The sequence below is a fragment of the Prionailurus viverrinus genome, chromosome A1 (genome assembly GCF_022837055.1).
Source record: "Prionailurus viverrinus isolate Anna chromosome A1, UM_Priviv_1.0, whole genome shotgun sequence".
In the NCBI taxonomy this organism is placed as follows: Eukaryota; Metazoa; Chordata; class Mammalia; order Carnivora; family Felidae; genus Prionailurus; species Prionailurus viverrinus.
In genome coordinates this window covers 112965984-112981601 of record NC_062561.1, presented here as the reverse complement: position 1 = coordinate 112981601, position 15618 = coordinate 112965984, and the positions used below count along the sequence as shown (strand labels likewise).

General features: G+C 50.2%; 1 protein-coding gene and 1 long non-coding RNA gene across 2 annotated transcripts; one reads left to right on the top strand and one right to left on the bottom strand.

Annotated features, from left to right (window-relative positions):
• Window positions 1-1954: 1954 nt before the first annotated feature.
• LOC125169565 (uncharacterized) lies at window positions 1955-6379 on the bottom strand. Its single transcript, XM_047864995.1, has 3 exons — window positions 6086-6379; window positions 3485-3940; window positions 1955-2853 (listed from the first exon to the last, which is right to left on the bottom strand). The coding sequence occupies exons 1-3, from the start codon at window positions 6125-6127 to the stop codon at window positions 2572-2574; spliced, it is 780 nt and encodes a 259-aa protein (XP_047720951.1). The 5' UTR covers window positions 6128-6379; the 3' UTR covers window positions 1955-2571.
• Window positions 6380-6470: 91 nt separating this feature from the next.
• On the top strand, window positions 6471-7280 carry LOC125174095 (uncharacterized). Its single transcript, XR_007155253.1, has 2 exons — window positions 6471-6679; window positions 6870-7280. It is a non-coding gene; the product is annotated as an uncharacterized LOC125174095 (long non-coding RNA).
• The last annotated feature ends 8338 nt before the right edge of the window (window positions 7281-15618 follow it).

Sequence of the window (15618 nt, the reverse complement as noted above, 5' to 3'; positions counted from 1 at the left end):
TTAAACCACTACATTTTGAGATGACTTATTATTACACAGAACTAGAGGTCTACTATAAGCTAATGTAAGCCCACCATTTATTAACGTGTATTATATCTAAGCATAATGGTCAAGACCATGGGGTCTACATTAGATACGTTCAAAGCCTGCCTCTACTGCTTTTTGGCTCTGTAGTCTTCAGTCAGCCGTTTAAGCAACTGTGCCTAGACATTCTCATCTGTGAAATGGGGGTGCTACTTGTACCTAAATGAAATCATTCTTTTTTTTTAAGTGTATTTATTTTGAGAGAGAGAGAGAGTGCAAGTGGAGGAGGGGCAGAGAGAGAGAGAATCCCAAGCCTACTCCGAACTGTCAGTGTAGAGCCCATTGGGAGCCTCGAACTCAGGAACCGTGAGATCATGACCTGAGTCGCCATCAAGAGATGCTTAACTGACCGAGCCACCCAGGCCTCCCTACATGAAATCATTCTTAACTGAAAATCAATGCACGTGAAGTGCTCAGCCCCGTGGCCAGCACAGGGCCAACAATGAAAGTTAGCTCTTACCGTTGTTAGGCCTCTGCATCCTGACGTGTACTCATGCCTGGTCTGTGTCAGCACAGAACAACTCGCAGCTGACACCAGCTGGACCGACCAGAAGCAGACTGATCTTCCAGATAAGCTCATTCCCTCACTCAGGATCTCTCCTGCCCCAGATCCTTCCTGCAAATAGCTCCCTCAAGAAAACTCTCAGTCTTGAACACTGGAGGTTCTCTTCAGCCTGCTAGCCAGTCAGGTTTGTGCCATCTCCCCTCAGGACGGTTGCGATTAGAACCTGCAGGGCTCTGGGCCCTGCTGATGCTTGGGAGGCCACTTGTATGGGAAGAGGGAGCCATATGGCCGACCCAGCTTGGGCTGTACGGGGAGAGAGTGGCCCCAGTTTCTAACACGCAGCCAGACGCTTCCCCACCCAATCTGTATCCCTGAGGGTGGTGACACCCCAGGGATGCCAGCTGGTTGGACCCAGCCATGGGGAATCTAAGAGGGGAAAGACCAGTCACCCCCTCCAAGAACAAAGCCAAGGAGTCCTGCAGCGAGGGCACATATATTTCTTCACCATATTGCCAACCCAGCCCAAAGGGAAGTCATAGGAATGCCTCAAGAAATACTTAAAAGTGCATTTTAAAAAAGAAATTCTTGGACATAACTGAAACATGACCAATGATTCCTCTCCCATGGCCTTTCAACTTCACCGTCCTCAGGAGGACTAGGGAGCAGGTGAGGGGCAGCCATCAGGTCACCGGGGAGGGGAGGGAGGAGGGGGGCCATGGAACCAGTGCACCGGGACAGAGTGGCTGTGAACGTGGGTACCACGGTGCACAGTCCCAGGAGCGGGTGGGGTGGGTGAGCGCATGCTGTCGTCATAACCACGTGCTGCAGCCTCAGAGCCATCTGCCATGGTGTGGGGTGAGCCTGGAGTCTGGGGTCAGGCTGGGACACCAGGAAATGGTATCCAGAGAGGCCAGGGAGGGCAGGGCCTCAGCAGATGTGTCATATGCTGCTCTCCCCTACCTGCGGCTGCAAAGCATGGGGAGCCAGGGAAGGAAAGGGGGAAGGAGGAAAGGCGATGTGGGGTGGCCTCCACGGTGCTCGATGGCTGGCAGCTGGCTCTTTCCTTGCTGCATCAAGACCCACTGAGGAGGGGTGTGTAGGGAAGGGTTTTAAGTACTCAGGCCCTGAGCCCACACAGCCCTGGCTATGAACCCCAGCTCTGCTGTCTGTGAGCTGTGTGAGCCCAGGCAGGCAACTTACCTCTCTGAGCCTGTTTCTTCATCTGGAGAATGGAGCTGATGCAAGGGTCTACCCCCATGAGGATACAGAGACGGTCTCTGTAAGGTGCCTAGCACATAGCAAATGCTCACTTAATGCAAGCTGCACACATTACTCCAAAGCACCACGTTAGCACACCAGCTCCAATCCTTGTAGTGAAGTGATTTATTTAGTCTCTGGTCTGCATCCCTCAGTTGTTCAGAGGACCCTGGTCCTGCTCCCTTCCTCTGAGCTTGGAATAGGCTACCGCAGAGGAGGACCGTGGGACAGTCTGAGTGCTAGGCCGGGCAGACATCTCCTTGGTGGAGCGCCTTTGGGGGCTGCTGCTGTCCCCTTGGCCTCGGGCAGTTTTTCCAGCTAGGAGGGCCAAGGGAGCACCCAGGGCTGTGGGGTCACTTCCTGAGGCTGTGGCTGCGGGGGGCACAGGCTGAGCATCTCCCCTCCAGTCCTCGAGGAGAAGGACTGCTCCTGCCCCAGGCCTGCTCAGTCGGACACTGGTGTGGAGGTGCACCCTGGCAGGGCACAGGATCTTCTTGTTGGCCCACCCAAGTAGACTGAGAGGGGATGGACGGGCCTGCCAGTGTTTGGGCTCCTCCTGCCAGCTCCGTGGTTCCTAGGCACCCAGGCAGAGGGGGAGGTAAGGCAGAGTTGTGGTCCCAGGCCAGTTCTGGAACCCTCACCCCCAGCCACGTTCACCTCTTGCGGATGAGCAGGTGCTGGGGCCCAATCTTCAGCGGCTCCAGCTGCTAATAACTCACACTCCTTCACAAAGTCGCTGCACCAGGCCTGGGCAGCATCCCTGTGGGCTCCTGGCTCCCCAGCGGAGAGACTAGAGGCCCAGGGCTGGCGTGCAGCTCCTCCTCGAGGGTTCTGTAGTAAGGCACGAATCCCGAGGCACCAAGGGCATAGTCCCTGAAGGCAGCATCACTGGAGGAAGGGGCAGTCAGCCCGCTGTCATGGCAGTGCCCCTCTGGGACCAGCAGGATGGGGCAGCAGGGTGGCAAACGAGAGGACCCAGGGAGGTGATCTGGGCTTGCCGAAGCAGCCTGTGTGGGAAGGAGACAAGACAGTCAGCCAGGCTCCCAAGTTTGGCTAGAAATCCAGCGCTGGCCTTGTGCCTGCAACACCCCAGGAGCGGTAGGGAAGGAGGCAGGGTGCATGACTACTCTGCAGACTGGAGAACAGTGAGCAATATCATTCAGCCCCCCGGGGCCTCCCGGCTGGAAGGAGTGCATCTGGGATCACAATCCACTCATCCCGCCTGCTCCGTCTCTGTGGTCACGGCACGGCCCCCAGCTCTGTGACTGGTAGTGACGTGACAGGGCACCGGCTTGGGGTCGGAGCCCAGGTTTGCTCTTGCTACCAAGTCGCTTAACTGCCCTGAGACTCATTTTTCTCCCTTCTGTCATGTGGGAGCAGCAATCAGCCGTCTCTCATCGGATTATTAATAGGACAGGTGAGATGATGTACTTGGAGCATTGGCTGGGGTGCCGAGCGAGTCATAAGGACTACACAGGTGCTTCTGTCGGGGAACACCGGCTAAGCCTGGTGTAATGACCACGTTACTGTACGTAATTCTCACAATGGCTCCCCCAGTAGCTCCACTATTGCCTCCCTTTGTAAGGACTTTGAAGCTCAAGGGGCTTAAACACATTCCCCGGGGCCACGCCCACTCACAGAGCACGCGCAGCTGACGGTCATCCTGCAGACGCAGCCGGCCAGCCCCTCCTTCCTGGTGCATGGGTCTCGGGAGCCCCAGCACGACCTGCCAGGAAGGGCCAGCCTGGGAAAACACTCCTCCTTGGAGCGGTAGAAAGGGAAAAAGCCGCTGGGCGGTTCTGAGTCCTCATGGAATGCTGGATCTCTGACAGTCTGGTCTCCTTCTTGGTCCCTGCAAGCCTCAGGCTGTGGGACCAGCTCCCCCACAGCCAGGAGAGTCCCATAGGTGCGAAAGAAGGGCAGGTACTCTAAGGCCACCGGAGACCCATGGGAGAGGTCAAGGCTGCTGAGGGGCTCACTGCCCCTTGAACAGCTGGCCTGTGGGTGCTGGGACACGGGCTCTGGGCCAGCTGCCTCCAGGAGGCTCTGGGAAGCCGAGACGCTGGGCTCAGGCTCACAGCTCTTCTGGGATGACTGGAAAGAGAATGGTGTTCCACCTGTTACCGCAGCCCAAAGTCCCCGCCCCCTAGCCCGCTCTCCCATTCCTGCTGACACTGGAGGCCAGAAGGGTCTTTCCAAAGCATAAACCTGAGTGTGCTCCCCTCCAGGAGAACCCAGCGGCAGCTGCCAGCCACAGTCAGGTTACCCAAGAGCCTTGGAGGGCCTGGCCCTGCCAGCACCTGCATCCTTCCCCCACGCACATCTGGTTCCACTCTGTATACACAGGCCTCCTTGCCCTTCCTTGGTCACACAAAGCTTGGCCCTGCTTTAGAACCTATGCCCAGATCTGCCCTTCCCCTCTCAGTTCAAAGGAGCTTTCCCAGCCCCTGCCTCCCCCAATCCCTGCACTGACTCCCAATCACTCCAGCCTCACATCTCCCACGCTGGAACGTTCTTGGTCTGAGCCTGCCTATTCTGGGGTGTGGTGGTCTCGTCTCATTGTGGGCATGCAATATTGATACTTTTCCAACAAATGACGGGGCTAATTTGCTGACTCTCAGGCCATCTCATATTCCCTGCACTGTCCAGTCCATCCACACAGACCTCTCAGTCCTTCTCAACTCGCCAAGCAGCCTCCTGCCACAGGCCCTTCGCTCATGCTAATGCTTCTGCCTGGAATCTCTTCCTTCTCCTTTTTCCTGGTTGACAACTTCAGCTTGTGGCTCCAGGCTGCCATCCTTCCCCGGTTTAGCTGCTTCACTCTGTTGCTGACTTCCACCACCCTGATGCCCCTCATTCGGAGCACCCACACCTCTGCTGTGAAACATTCATCTGCATGGTGACTTGATTAATATCTCTCATCTCACCAGTTATAAATTCCACTGAGGCTAGGCCCATCTGTCTTCTGTATCCTCAAGGCCTAGAACAGCCTTGGCATATGGCAGATAACAGATATTGCAATAAAGGAAAGAAAGGTGGGAGAGAAGGAGGAAGAAAGAGAATATTAAACTGGGCTTGTCCGGGAGCAAAGTCCTTGCCAGACTCCCTGTCAATAGGAAGGGGAAGGCAGGTCTTGTGGGGAGGCTGGGAAGGGAAATAAGGAATTACTTCCCAGGCCCAGAGTGGGACACAGAAGCCCAGAGCACCCGTCAGTGAAAAAACAACCCATTCTCCTCCACCTTTGCCCATCAGGGTCAGACCCAGAGCCCATGGGTACATGTGGCATGCAGGGGTACCCCGTGGATTCTGAGTCCCATAGGAAGGACTTATGGTCTGGCCCTGGCCTTCTTGATCCTTGCTGGGGTCTCTGGGCCTTGAGTTCCCCACCCCAGCCACATGTGTGGTCATGCCTGTCCTAACTCCTTGTGTGCAGCTTGACCACCACTGTCCCTTTTGAGAGTCCTAACCCTTGGTGACGGTCCATGGCCCCACAGACAGTGAGCTCCTGAAAAGCAGGGACCAGACCTCCTCCTCCTCCCCAGACACACCACGGCCCCTCTGCAGGTAGACCACGGGAGCCCCCTCCCAACTTTGCTGGGCCTAGGGAACAAGATGGTGTGGAGGCCCTGTCAGGGTTGGAGGCCAAGCCTACCCTGCTCTGAAGCCTGTGCTCTTTTCACAATGACCTACATGGTATTGTGGTCTCAACTGTGTCCCCCATAAGATATGTTGAGGTCCTAACTCCTGGTACCTGGGAAAGGGATCTTATTTGGAAAGAGAGTCTTTGTAGATGCAGTCAAGGTAAAATGAGGTCATACTGGATCAGGATGGCCCTATATCCAATGACTGGTGTCCCTTATGAGGGAAATTTGGACACAGACACAAGGGGAGCATCATACAACAGTGGTGGCAGAGACGGGAGGGATGCTGCCCAAGCCAAGAGATGCCACGGATCGCCAGGAGCCACCAGGAACTAGGAGAGGCAAGGAGCACCTTCTCCTTGAGCCCCCAAGAAGGAGCCTGCCTTCAGAACTGTGACAGAATACACTGGTGTTGTGTTAAGCCACCCAGTTTATGGTGACTTGTTTCAGCAGCCCCAGGACACTCACACATACAGGTGGGTTGGATGGCTGATTGTGTGAGTGAAGGGAGTCTACACAAGAATGAAGGCTTGCAGAGCCTCGTGAGCAGTTTATGGGGAGAGTCTCCCTGCAGGGGCTGGGTCTCCCTAGACCTTACCCTTCCTGCCATCCAGAGGTGTTGGCCCAGAGGCTCTCCCATGTCCGAGTCTTGCCCGCCTGGGCCCTGGCTCCACTTCACCAGTGGGTTCTGGATTCAAGGAGGCCAGGTATGTCCCCACCTACTCTCCAGAGGGGCTTATGCTGTCCCTCAGCCACTGTCTCGGCATCCGTTCTGGAGTCAGTGGTAGCCCCACATTGTGCCATGATCAAGGTTAATCTTCAGACTCTGATGGAAAAGACAAAGCTGCCCTTGGCAGATCCCCTCCTCCTGACCTGCTCTTCCCCCTGGCAAATCCCCCTCTGCCTGTCAGAGAAGGTTCCACCATGAAGTCACAAGGCCTGCTGCCAGGCAAGAAAGCCAGATGGCACCGTTACCATGGAGACCCCTGCCCAAGCACCCAACACCTGTGATCATCACCTGCCTCTTAATTCAGCTTAATCCAGATCTCCCCCCTGGGACTTGCAGGATACAAAGGGAGGGCAGGCATCTTCTGGAATCAGAACAGCTCTCCATGACAGATCCAGTGAGCTCAATCAAGGACTTGTGCCCAGAGATTCAGTGCCTCAGCGCCTCAGCAGCCTCCCCAGGAAGGTGAGGGGGCACCCCAAGGATTCATGCTGTTGTCTCAGGCTGTCTAGACCGCTCCGTACCTGAGTGCTTCAGTCCCCTTGGGTTTCTACTCTTGCCACTTGATTTTAGCCCCCTCTCCTCTGTGGGCCTTTCCCAGTCACTTGAGAGCACAGAGTGAGACACAAAGCCTAATGCCCACTTTCCCCCACAGAGCCACCCTTCCCAGCTCTGTCCCAGGCCTGATGGTCCCGCACAGAGGGAAGAGACCAGCCTTTGTTGTCACACCTCCCAAGAATCAGCTGCTGCACTGGGCGTTTCCCCACATGCAGCCCTCTCTACAGACCTTCAAGTTGGAAATAGTACCACTGTTGTGCCGTGTTAGAGACTGGGGAGCTGAGCCTCTGCTAGGACGGCCTTCAGAGGTAGTCTTTAGCCTTAGGGCTGGAGGCTGGAGAACCCCAGCGAGGGCCACAAGGCCCTGGTATCTCCAGGACCTCAAGCTTCTCCATTGCTGGATTCCAAGCACAGTGTGACCCAGCAGGGCTCCTCGTGGCCAGGCCCCGGACCCCCCACCCATACCCCAGGGCCATTAAAGCTTGCTTTTCTTGTTTTATGGAATTAACTCTTTAATCCACGTGGAATGTATGTTTTGTAAGTGGTAACAGATAAGGCTCTAATTTTATTTTATGAGTTATATGTGTTGATTCAATACCATTGATGAATAATGGATCTCTCCACCAACCTGATTTGAAAAGCCAGAGTAACCACATTTGAAATTCATAACTATTTTAAACTCCAGTCAGTTTCTCTAATTTGTTTATTGCTCTGTCCCTCTTTGTCTCTTTTGGTACCAATTCCATACATTATACATTTATTTATTTATTTATTTATTTATTTATGTTTGTTTGTTTGTTTGTTTGTTTTTGAGAGAGAGAGAGAGACAGAGTGTAACCGGGGGAGGGGCAGACACAGGAGAGGGAGACACAGAATCCGAAGCAGGCTCCAGGCTCTGAGCTGTCAGCACAGAGCCCAATGCAGGGCTCAAACCCATGAACTGCAAGATCGTGACCTAAGCTGAAGTCAGATGCTTAACCGACTGAGCCACCCAGGCACCCCTATTTACTTATTTATTAATAAGTAGGCTCCGGGGTGCCTGGGTGGCTCAGTCGGTTGAGCATCCGACTTCAGCCCAGGTCTCTATCTTGCAGGTTGTGAGTTCGAGCCCCACGTCAGGCTCTGTGCTTGGAGCCTGGAGCCTGCTTCTGATTCTGTGTCTCCCTGTCTCTCTGCCCCTCCCCTGTTCACGCTCTGTCTCTGTCTCTCTGTCTCTGCCTCTTTCAAAAATAAACATTAAAAAAAAAAAAAGTAGGCTCTGTGCCCGATGCGGGGCTTGAACTCATGACTCTGAGATCAAGAGTCACATGCTCTACCCACTGAGCTGCTTAGGCACCCCCTTATACAGCCATATTTTAAAAAATCAGCTTTACTGAGGTCTAGTTTATATACATTATAAAGCATATCATTCCCAACCTAAAAATCCATGTAGCAACCCCAAAATTAATATACAGAAATGCCTCTCTTCACGTAGTATCCCCCGCCCCGGTCTTCCAGCCCCAAGCAACAACTGATTTGCGTTTTGATGCCAGAGATTCATTTTGTGTGTTCTAGAATAAATGGAATCACACAGTACGTAGTTTTGTGCGCAGCTTCCTAGTTTTCAGCATTTTGTTTTTAAGATTCACCCACGTTGGCGGCATTCTGTTTGCACCTTTCTACACCACAGTGTGTTTGTCGATTCGTTGGTGGACCGTTGGGTTGTTTCCATTAGCAATTAGGCTGCTGGGCATGGTAGTGTACGAGACGGCGAGGGCAAAGTTTTCGTTTCTCTTCGGTAAGCACTCACGATGTGAATAGCTTGATCACACGGTAAGCACGTGTTTACGAAGCTGACGCACTGATTCCCAAGCCAGGTTGCGCCCTTTTACATTCCCAGGGGCAGTGTGTGAAAGATGGAGTTTCTCTCCATCACTTTAAAAGTTCTGCCATTCTGGTGGGTATGTACGAGGACAGCACTATGGTTTTAGTTTACGATAATGACTCGTGATGTTGAGCATCTTTTCATGTGCATATCGTCAGTTCATATACCTTCATCTGTTAAGTGTTTGAATCTTTTGCATATTTTAACAACTTTATTGTTATAAAGTACAACAACCCACATATATGCAAAGTATGCAATTTGCCCAGTTTTCACATTTGTACGCACCTGGGAAACCATCACCACAATCAGGATACCAAGTATTTTTATCAGTCCCCCAAATTTCCTGATGCACTTTTGTAATCTGTCCCTCCCATGTCCAGGCAACCATTTGATCTGCTCTCTGTCACTATAGATTATTCTGTATTTTCTAGAAATTTACATAAATGGAATCATACACCAGCTACTTTAACTTTTTTCTTAATTTGAGAGAAAGAGAGAGAGGACATGGGGGAGAGGGGGACAGGGGAGGAGAGAGAGAGAATTTTAAGCAGGCTCCACACTCAGCACAGAACCTGATGTGGGGCTCCATCCCACGATCCTGGGATCATCACCTGAGCCAAAACTGAGAGCTGGACGCTCGAATGAATGAACCACCCAGATGCCCCTACTTTGACTTGTCTTACACAGCATAATATTTGCGAGATTCCTTTATGTTTTTGCATGTACCAATAGTTTGTTCCTTTTTTCTTACAGAGTGCTGTTTCATTGTATGGATGTATCACAATCCTTATTCCACAATATGTAGCGTGTCATGTTTTTCCAGCTATTTTGATGGTATTTAGCTTTCATTTTCAGCCATTTATAATGTGTCTAGGCATGGTTTCCAATGACCTTATCCTTTGGGGGTTTGCAGAGCCTCCAGAATATATCAGTTTACATCTTTCACCAAATCTTGGAAGGCTTATTTCTTCCAATATTTTTTTGCAGTTGATTTTTCCTGTCCTGCTGGGACTCCAGTGACACCTCTGAGGGACCACCTAGCCCCTGTTTCTGGGCTTCCACCCTGAGGAACATGGACTCATGTGGGGGCTGGTCTAGAACCTTGTTGTTTGGATGGGGTGGGGGCTGGGCACAGGAACCAAGCTGCAATGGCAGTGGGGGTTGTTGGAGAATCTCTTGAGCTGGGAGTTCTTCCTGGGCCTTCTAACTATCCCTTTTATGGCTCTTGCCTCTTCCTGATGTTTGTGACCCTAAGAACCATCTGCCCCTCTCCAAGCCAGTGTCCCACCTGAAGTCACAGGGCAGACTGGGTACAAGATCTTTGGGCTCTCCCCTCCCTGGAGTGGCTCCAGGACCTCCCATTGTGGATTCAGACCTAGATCTGCCTACCCTTCCTGACCTGTCTGTGCCCAGTCCCTCAGCATTGCCCCTTTCTTCTCCGTGACACATCCTTGATGCCTTCTCTATCAAATTAAACTTTAAAAATTTAAATATATTTTCCCACAGGTCCCTGGTGCTCTGCTCATTTTTTTCTAATTTTCTTTTCTCTCTGTTCTTCAGATTGCATAATTTCTATTCATCTATCTTGAAGTTTATAGGTTTTTTTCGCCCTCTCATTATCACCAAGCTGCTATTGAAATCAGTAAATTTTTAAATTCCGATTTTGTATTTTTCAGTCCTAACATTTCCATCTGGTTCCTTTTTATAGGTCCTGTGTCTACGCTGAGAACTTCTATCCTTTTATTCATTCCAAATGTGTTTTTCTTGACCTAATGGAGCACAGTTATAATAGCTTCTTTGAACTCTTGGTTTGATATTGCAATGCATGGGCCACCTTGGCATTGGCATTTATTGTTTCTTCCTTGGAGAAGTGGCCACATTTTCCTGGTTCTTTGTATGTTGGCTAATTTTGAATTGTCCCAGACATTGTGAATGTTATGTTGTGTAGACTTTGGGTCCTGTAAATAATCCTCCAGAGAAGTCTATATTTTTGTTCTAGCAGACAATCAACTGGGTTAGGTTCAAGCTGCATGTTCTGTCTTGCCTTCCGTACGTAACGACTCAAATCTCAGTTCAGTTCTCTAAGCCTGTGCTGTATTGGCTTGGCTCTGTTCTTGAGCATGAATTATTTAGTGATTAGGCTAAAAAGTACATGCACATGGTTTAAAGCTCAGTTTGGTTTTCAAAGCTTTGCTGTGCTGGTTTGGGTCTGTCCCGTACAGGCAGAGCTCAGAGGTTAGGCCATCCGTGTGCACTGATTCACAGAATTAAGAGACCACTTTCCTGGCTCTCCTCCTGGATTCCTTCCACACTCTGCGTCCTCCCAGGGCCCCCCTTCTGCCACTGCTGCATTGTTGCTGTGCAAGGTGGAGCCTGCCCTCTGGGTAAAGCCAAGAGACTGTGAGAGACAGAGACAAAGACAGAGACAGAGAGAGATCGAGAGAGAGAAGATGGGAAAGTTCCCCCTGAATGGATCACTTGTCTAGAAGCGTCATCTCCAAAATCTGTTTTTGTTTACTTTTTAGAGTTCTCCGGTAGTTAGATTTTTAATATGGCTCAAAGTTTTTGTTATAATTAGTGGGAGGAGTTGACTAAGTGAGCTTACGCTACCATGCCAACACTGGAAGCTCCTTTCCCCCACTTTTAATAAAGTTTTTTGTCTTCATATTGTTATGTTGTAACAGCTCTTTATATATACTGGACACAAGTCCTTTGTCAGAAATACGTATTGTGAATATTTTCTACTGGGCTGTGCCTTGACTTCAATCTTGCTAACAATGTCTTTCTAGGAAATTTTTTTCATTTTGAGGAAATCCAATTTGCATTTCTCATTTGGGCTTTTGGTATCCGAAGAAACATGTGCTTATCCTAAGACTGTGATGATTTCTTCCTATGTTTTCTTCTAGATGTTCTATACCCTTACCTTTTATGTTTAGGTCTCCTATAATTGTTTTTTATTTAATTGATACGGTTTGAGGTAGGCATCAGGATCTATTTTTCCATTTAGATCTCCACTATGTCAATGTCATCGGATGAAGACTTTTCCTGTTTCTCATAATCAGTACTATATGCACAGGTCCATTCATCCTGGCCTCTCTGCTCTATCCAACTGACCATTACTGTGGCATATTCTTGATTACCGTGATCAGTGTTTCTCAATCTTGGCACTATTGACAATTTGAGCCAGATTACTCTTTGATGTGGGAGCTGTCCTGTGGACAGCTGCAAATTTACTCTATGCCTTGAAATCAGCTAGGGTAGTTTGCCAATTTCGTTTTTTTTCAAAATATACTTTAACATTTAAAAAATACATTAAATAGTTCACTGGTGCCTGGGTGGCTCAGTCAGTTAAGTGTCTGTCCGACTTTAGCTCAGGTCATGATCTCGCGGTTCCTGGGTTTGAGCCCTGCGTTGGACTCTGTGCTGACAGCTTGGAGCCTGGAGCCTGCTTCAGATTCTGTGTCTCCCTCGCTCTCTACCCCTCCCCACTTCTGTGTGTGCTCGTGCGCTCTCTCTCAAAAATAAAGATTAAAAAATTTCAAAAAAAAATACATTAAATATTTTAAAATTTTTAAATAAATGTTAAATAATATTAAATATTTAATGTTAACACATTATTAATATTAAATACTGTTCAAAAGCCTATGTCCACACTTTCATAGAAATTTATGTTGAATTTATCTCTAAATTTCAAGCTTTTTGCACTTTCTTTTTTAGCTAGTAAAATCTACCCCTTCGATAGTTTGCAGATCTATGAATTTTAACCAATCATCCCACCAAGTAACCACCACCTTAATCAAGATAAAGACCAGTCCAATTACTCCCCAAATTCCCTTTTGCCCAGTGGTGTGCTGGTAAACCGGTTCTCAAAAACAAAGAAGACAACACAACTAAGCCTTGACTGTTGGCTCATTTCCCTGGTGTCAACACTCCCACCCTGGCCAGTTTCAAACTGCTGACACGGCATCACTAAATGTGCAGTTGGGAAGAGGGGTGCGGACTGGGCACCTGTAAGCTGCTTCTTAGGGCACCACTCACTGTGTCCTTCAGTTGAAAACCCTTCTCGCCTCTATTTAACCTCCAATCTGTTTTCTGTCCCTGTGGTTTTGCCTTTCCCCAAACTCACATGAGTAGAATCGGATGCAAGTTCCAGTCTCCCATCCTCTAGAACATAGATCTCTGCCTTCTGGACTGCCAGAGGCCACGGACTCTGCACCAGTGTCCCTTCTCGCTGCATTCTAAATCAGGCAGAAAGCCGGGGGCGGGGGGGTTTTAGGGCCCATTTCATTTGTTCCCTTTCCCTCCTAGATCACTGTCCAGAACTTTCTGTTTTCCACTGTCTTCAAATAGTGGCTTCCTATTTTATCCAGTTTTCTAGTTGTTCACAGTGGGAGAACAACTAATACCAGCACTATTGATGTGATTAGAAGCAGAAATCGCTGTAACCAGTTTTTAATAGTCACATTTATTTCAGTGGTCACTCTAGGCCGAGATCCATGCTGGTCATTTTTTGTTGATTACTTTATGTCCTCTTAAGAATCCTATCAGCGAGGTACCATTATTACCCCTTTGTAAAGATAAGGAAAGGAGGTTTAAAGAGGGCAATAAAAGGCCACCAGTAAATGGCAGGGCTGGAATTCAAATTTAGGCAGCTGGATTCTGAGGCCAAAGTATTTAATCACTTTGCCATTGAAAATTATTTTATATTGAGGAGGGCACCTTCTGGGATGAGCACTGGGTGTTGTATGGAAACCAATTTGACAATAAATTTCATATTAAAAAAAAAGAAAAAGAAAAGAAAATTATTTTAGGTGACCATGTGATCAGTTTTTATTTTAACAGCAAATACATTTGATTTACCGCATATTAGAAAAAATATAATTGTCCCATCAAAGCCATGATTTTTTCAGGTATTTCTGCCTGGGACAAGACTAAGGTAGACTGTTTTTCGATAAAATGCTGAGTCTCCTTGCATACTGATCACAAGCTGTCATCAGATACGGCAAAAACACACAGGTGACGTGAGAACACCTGTGCTCCAGGCCACACGTACTACACTTCACCCCTTCCAGTTTGGCCCCTGCGTCCACGTGCCTCTGTAGACGTGGATGACTGTAACTCATTTTACATAAAAGGACTCAGGCGTCACAATGTGCTTTCTTCATTCCATATGTGCTGGACTTAGCCCGTCCCCTTCAGTATAGTCTTCTTTTTTTTAGTGTTTTATTTTTGCGCGCGAGAGAGAGCACTAGTGAGGGTGGGGTAGAGAGACAGAGGGACAGAGGATCCGAAGCGGGCTCTGCACTCAGAGCAGTGGGCCCGATGCGGGGCTCGAACTCACGAAGCTTTGAGATCATGATTTGAGCTAAAGTCGGACGCTCAACCAACTGAGCCGCCCAGGCGCCCCTCCATATAGTTTAAAGCCAGCCCCTCTGGCTTTTCCTTGGGTTGGTGCTCCTCCCCACATGCAAGAAGTCTCAGGCGACTTCTAGAGGGCCCCCTCCTCACAGCTGCTGTGCCACTTACTCTAACTGTAGCTCAAGCAAGCATCTGGCTCAGCAGAGCCTCTACCACTGGGGACCCATCCCCTGGGGGCTGCCGCCAGTTCATGAGGCATGGGCCTTCTGTGGCTTCACTGCATATCCCCTCTCGATCCCCACACTCGTGGACCAGCTGGAACGATGGGGCCCAGAGATGCGGACTGACTTTTCTGGAGTCACAGAACGTGGAGCGAGGACCGGGTACTGAGCACTGCGCCTAGGAAGCACCTGGAACATACCCTCCCCGGTAACCCTCACAATCCCGGGGGCAGGGATTCAAATCTCTGTTCTGGAGATGTGGCACGTGAGGCCAGTGTGGCTGAGTGTCTTGTTCCAGGTCCCTTTGGCCCTTCAGCCTGAGCTTTTAGCCCCTGTCGTCCAGGAGGAGTACGCTCGCTGCCCGGGCAATCCAGATGAGGAAGCAGAGATTTGGGAAGGCGGGGTGACCAGCGAAGCCACCCGCAGGAGGCACAAGGGCCCAGGCTGCAGGCAGAGTGCCTCAGTCCCACCAGGGAATGTACGTGAGGAACAAATGCCCTTGCAATGGCCCTGCTGAGGACACAAAGCATGGACAAGGCCCAGGGCGCAGAGGCCACATGGGGACCTCACGCTTGACGAGAAGTCAGACTAAACTCTGGAGCTCAACCACTAGGCGGATTCTGTGTCAATTGCCAACCTGGTTTTCTTCCCTGGGAAAAAACAACGTCCCCTCCCTGGGTGCTCCTGCTGCCAAAATGGCTCTTTGCGTTTTCCTCCTCCAGCCGGGCCAGGAGTGACACCTTTATCACCTGGAGGCTGCCCCCAGGGTTTGCTGCTCTGTGGGGGGGGGGGGGGGAGGGGAAATAGGTGCCCTGAGGGTCCCTCCAGGGGTGGAACTCGCCTCCTGCCTCTGGGAAGCCCTCCCCCAAGCTTCTAGTGTCTTCTGACCTCTCTCAAGATGTTCTCAACTTCTTTTGTCTTCCAGGGAAAAGCTCCAGTAAAGTTGATATTCTAAGCCACCTCAGGGCAGGAGCATGCCAAGTTTCCTAGGGCCTTTTCAAGATGTAATAATAACCCAGTACTTTTTATGTCGTTTATCTCTTCCCACAAGGATTGATGATGTGCTTACTTTCCCCTTTCGGCCAGGCCACCAGGTGAGCAGGTCACCCACCCTCTGTGCAATCCAGATAAGTCTGCAGTTGTCAGGACAGACCTTCACTTAACAAGGGCTGTCTGCTTTATAACACTGACAAACCAAAGACACGCGTTTACAGACAGCAGTCCCAGGAATGGTACCAGGGCCACCTGAGAGTGTTGTAGCTCTTACTGGAGAGCCTGGCTCTCTTCCACCCTCACCTCCCTGCCCACTCTGGTCTCCACACCTCTTTGCCTATCAGCATCATCTGCATCGCACCCCCTGTCCCTCCCGCCCCTGCCCCAGGGCCTCTATGTCACCTATTCGC

What these genes read in the sequence shown, in the direction of transcription:
- LOC125169565 (XM_047864995.1), bottom strand. Translation starts at nt 6,127, where the DNA reads ATGGGAGAGCCTCTGGGCCAACACCTCTGGATGGCAGGAAGG. An exon ending in ACCTCTGGATGGCAGGAAGG is followed by an intron (nt 3,941 to 6,085) that starts GTAAGGTCTAGG and finishes TTCTCTTTCCAG; the next exon opens with TCATCCCAGAAGAGCTGTGA. An exon ending in CCGTCAGCTGCGCGTGCTCT is followed by an intron (nt 2,854 to 3,484) that starts GTGAGTGGGCGT and finishes CTTCCCACACAG; the next exon opens with GCTGCTTCGGCAAGCCCAGA.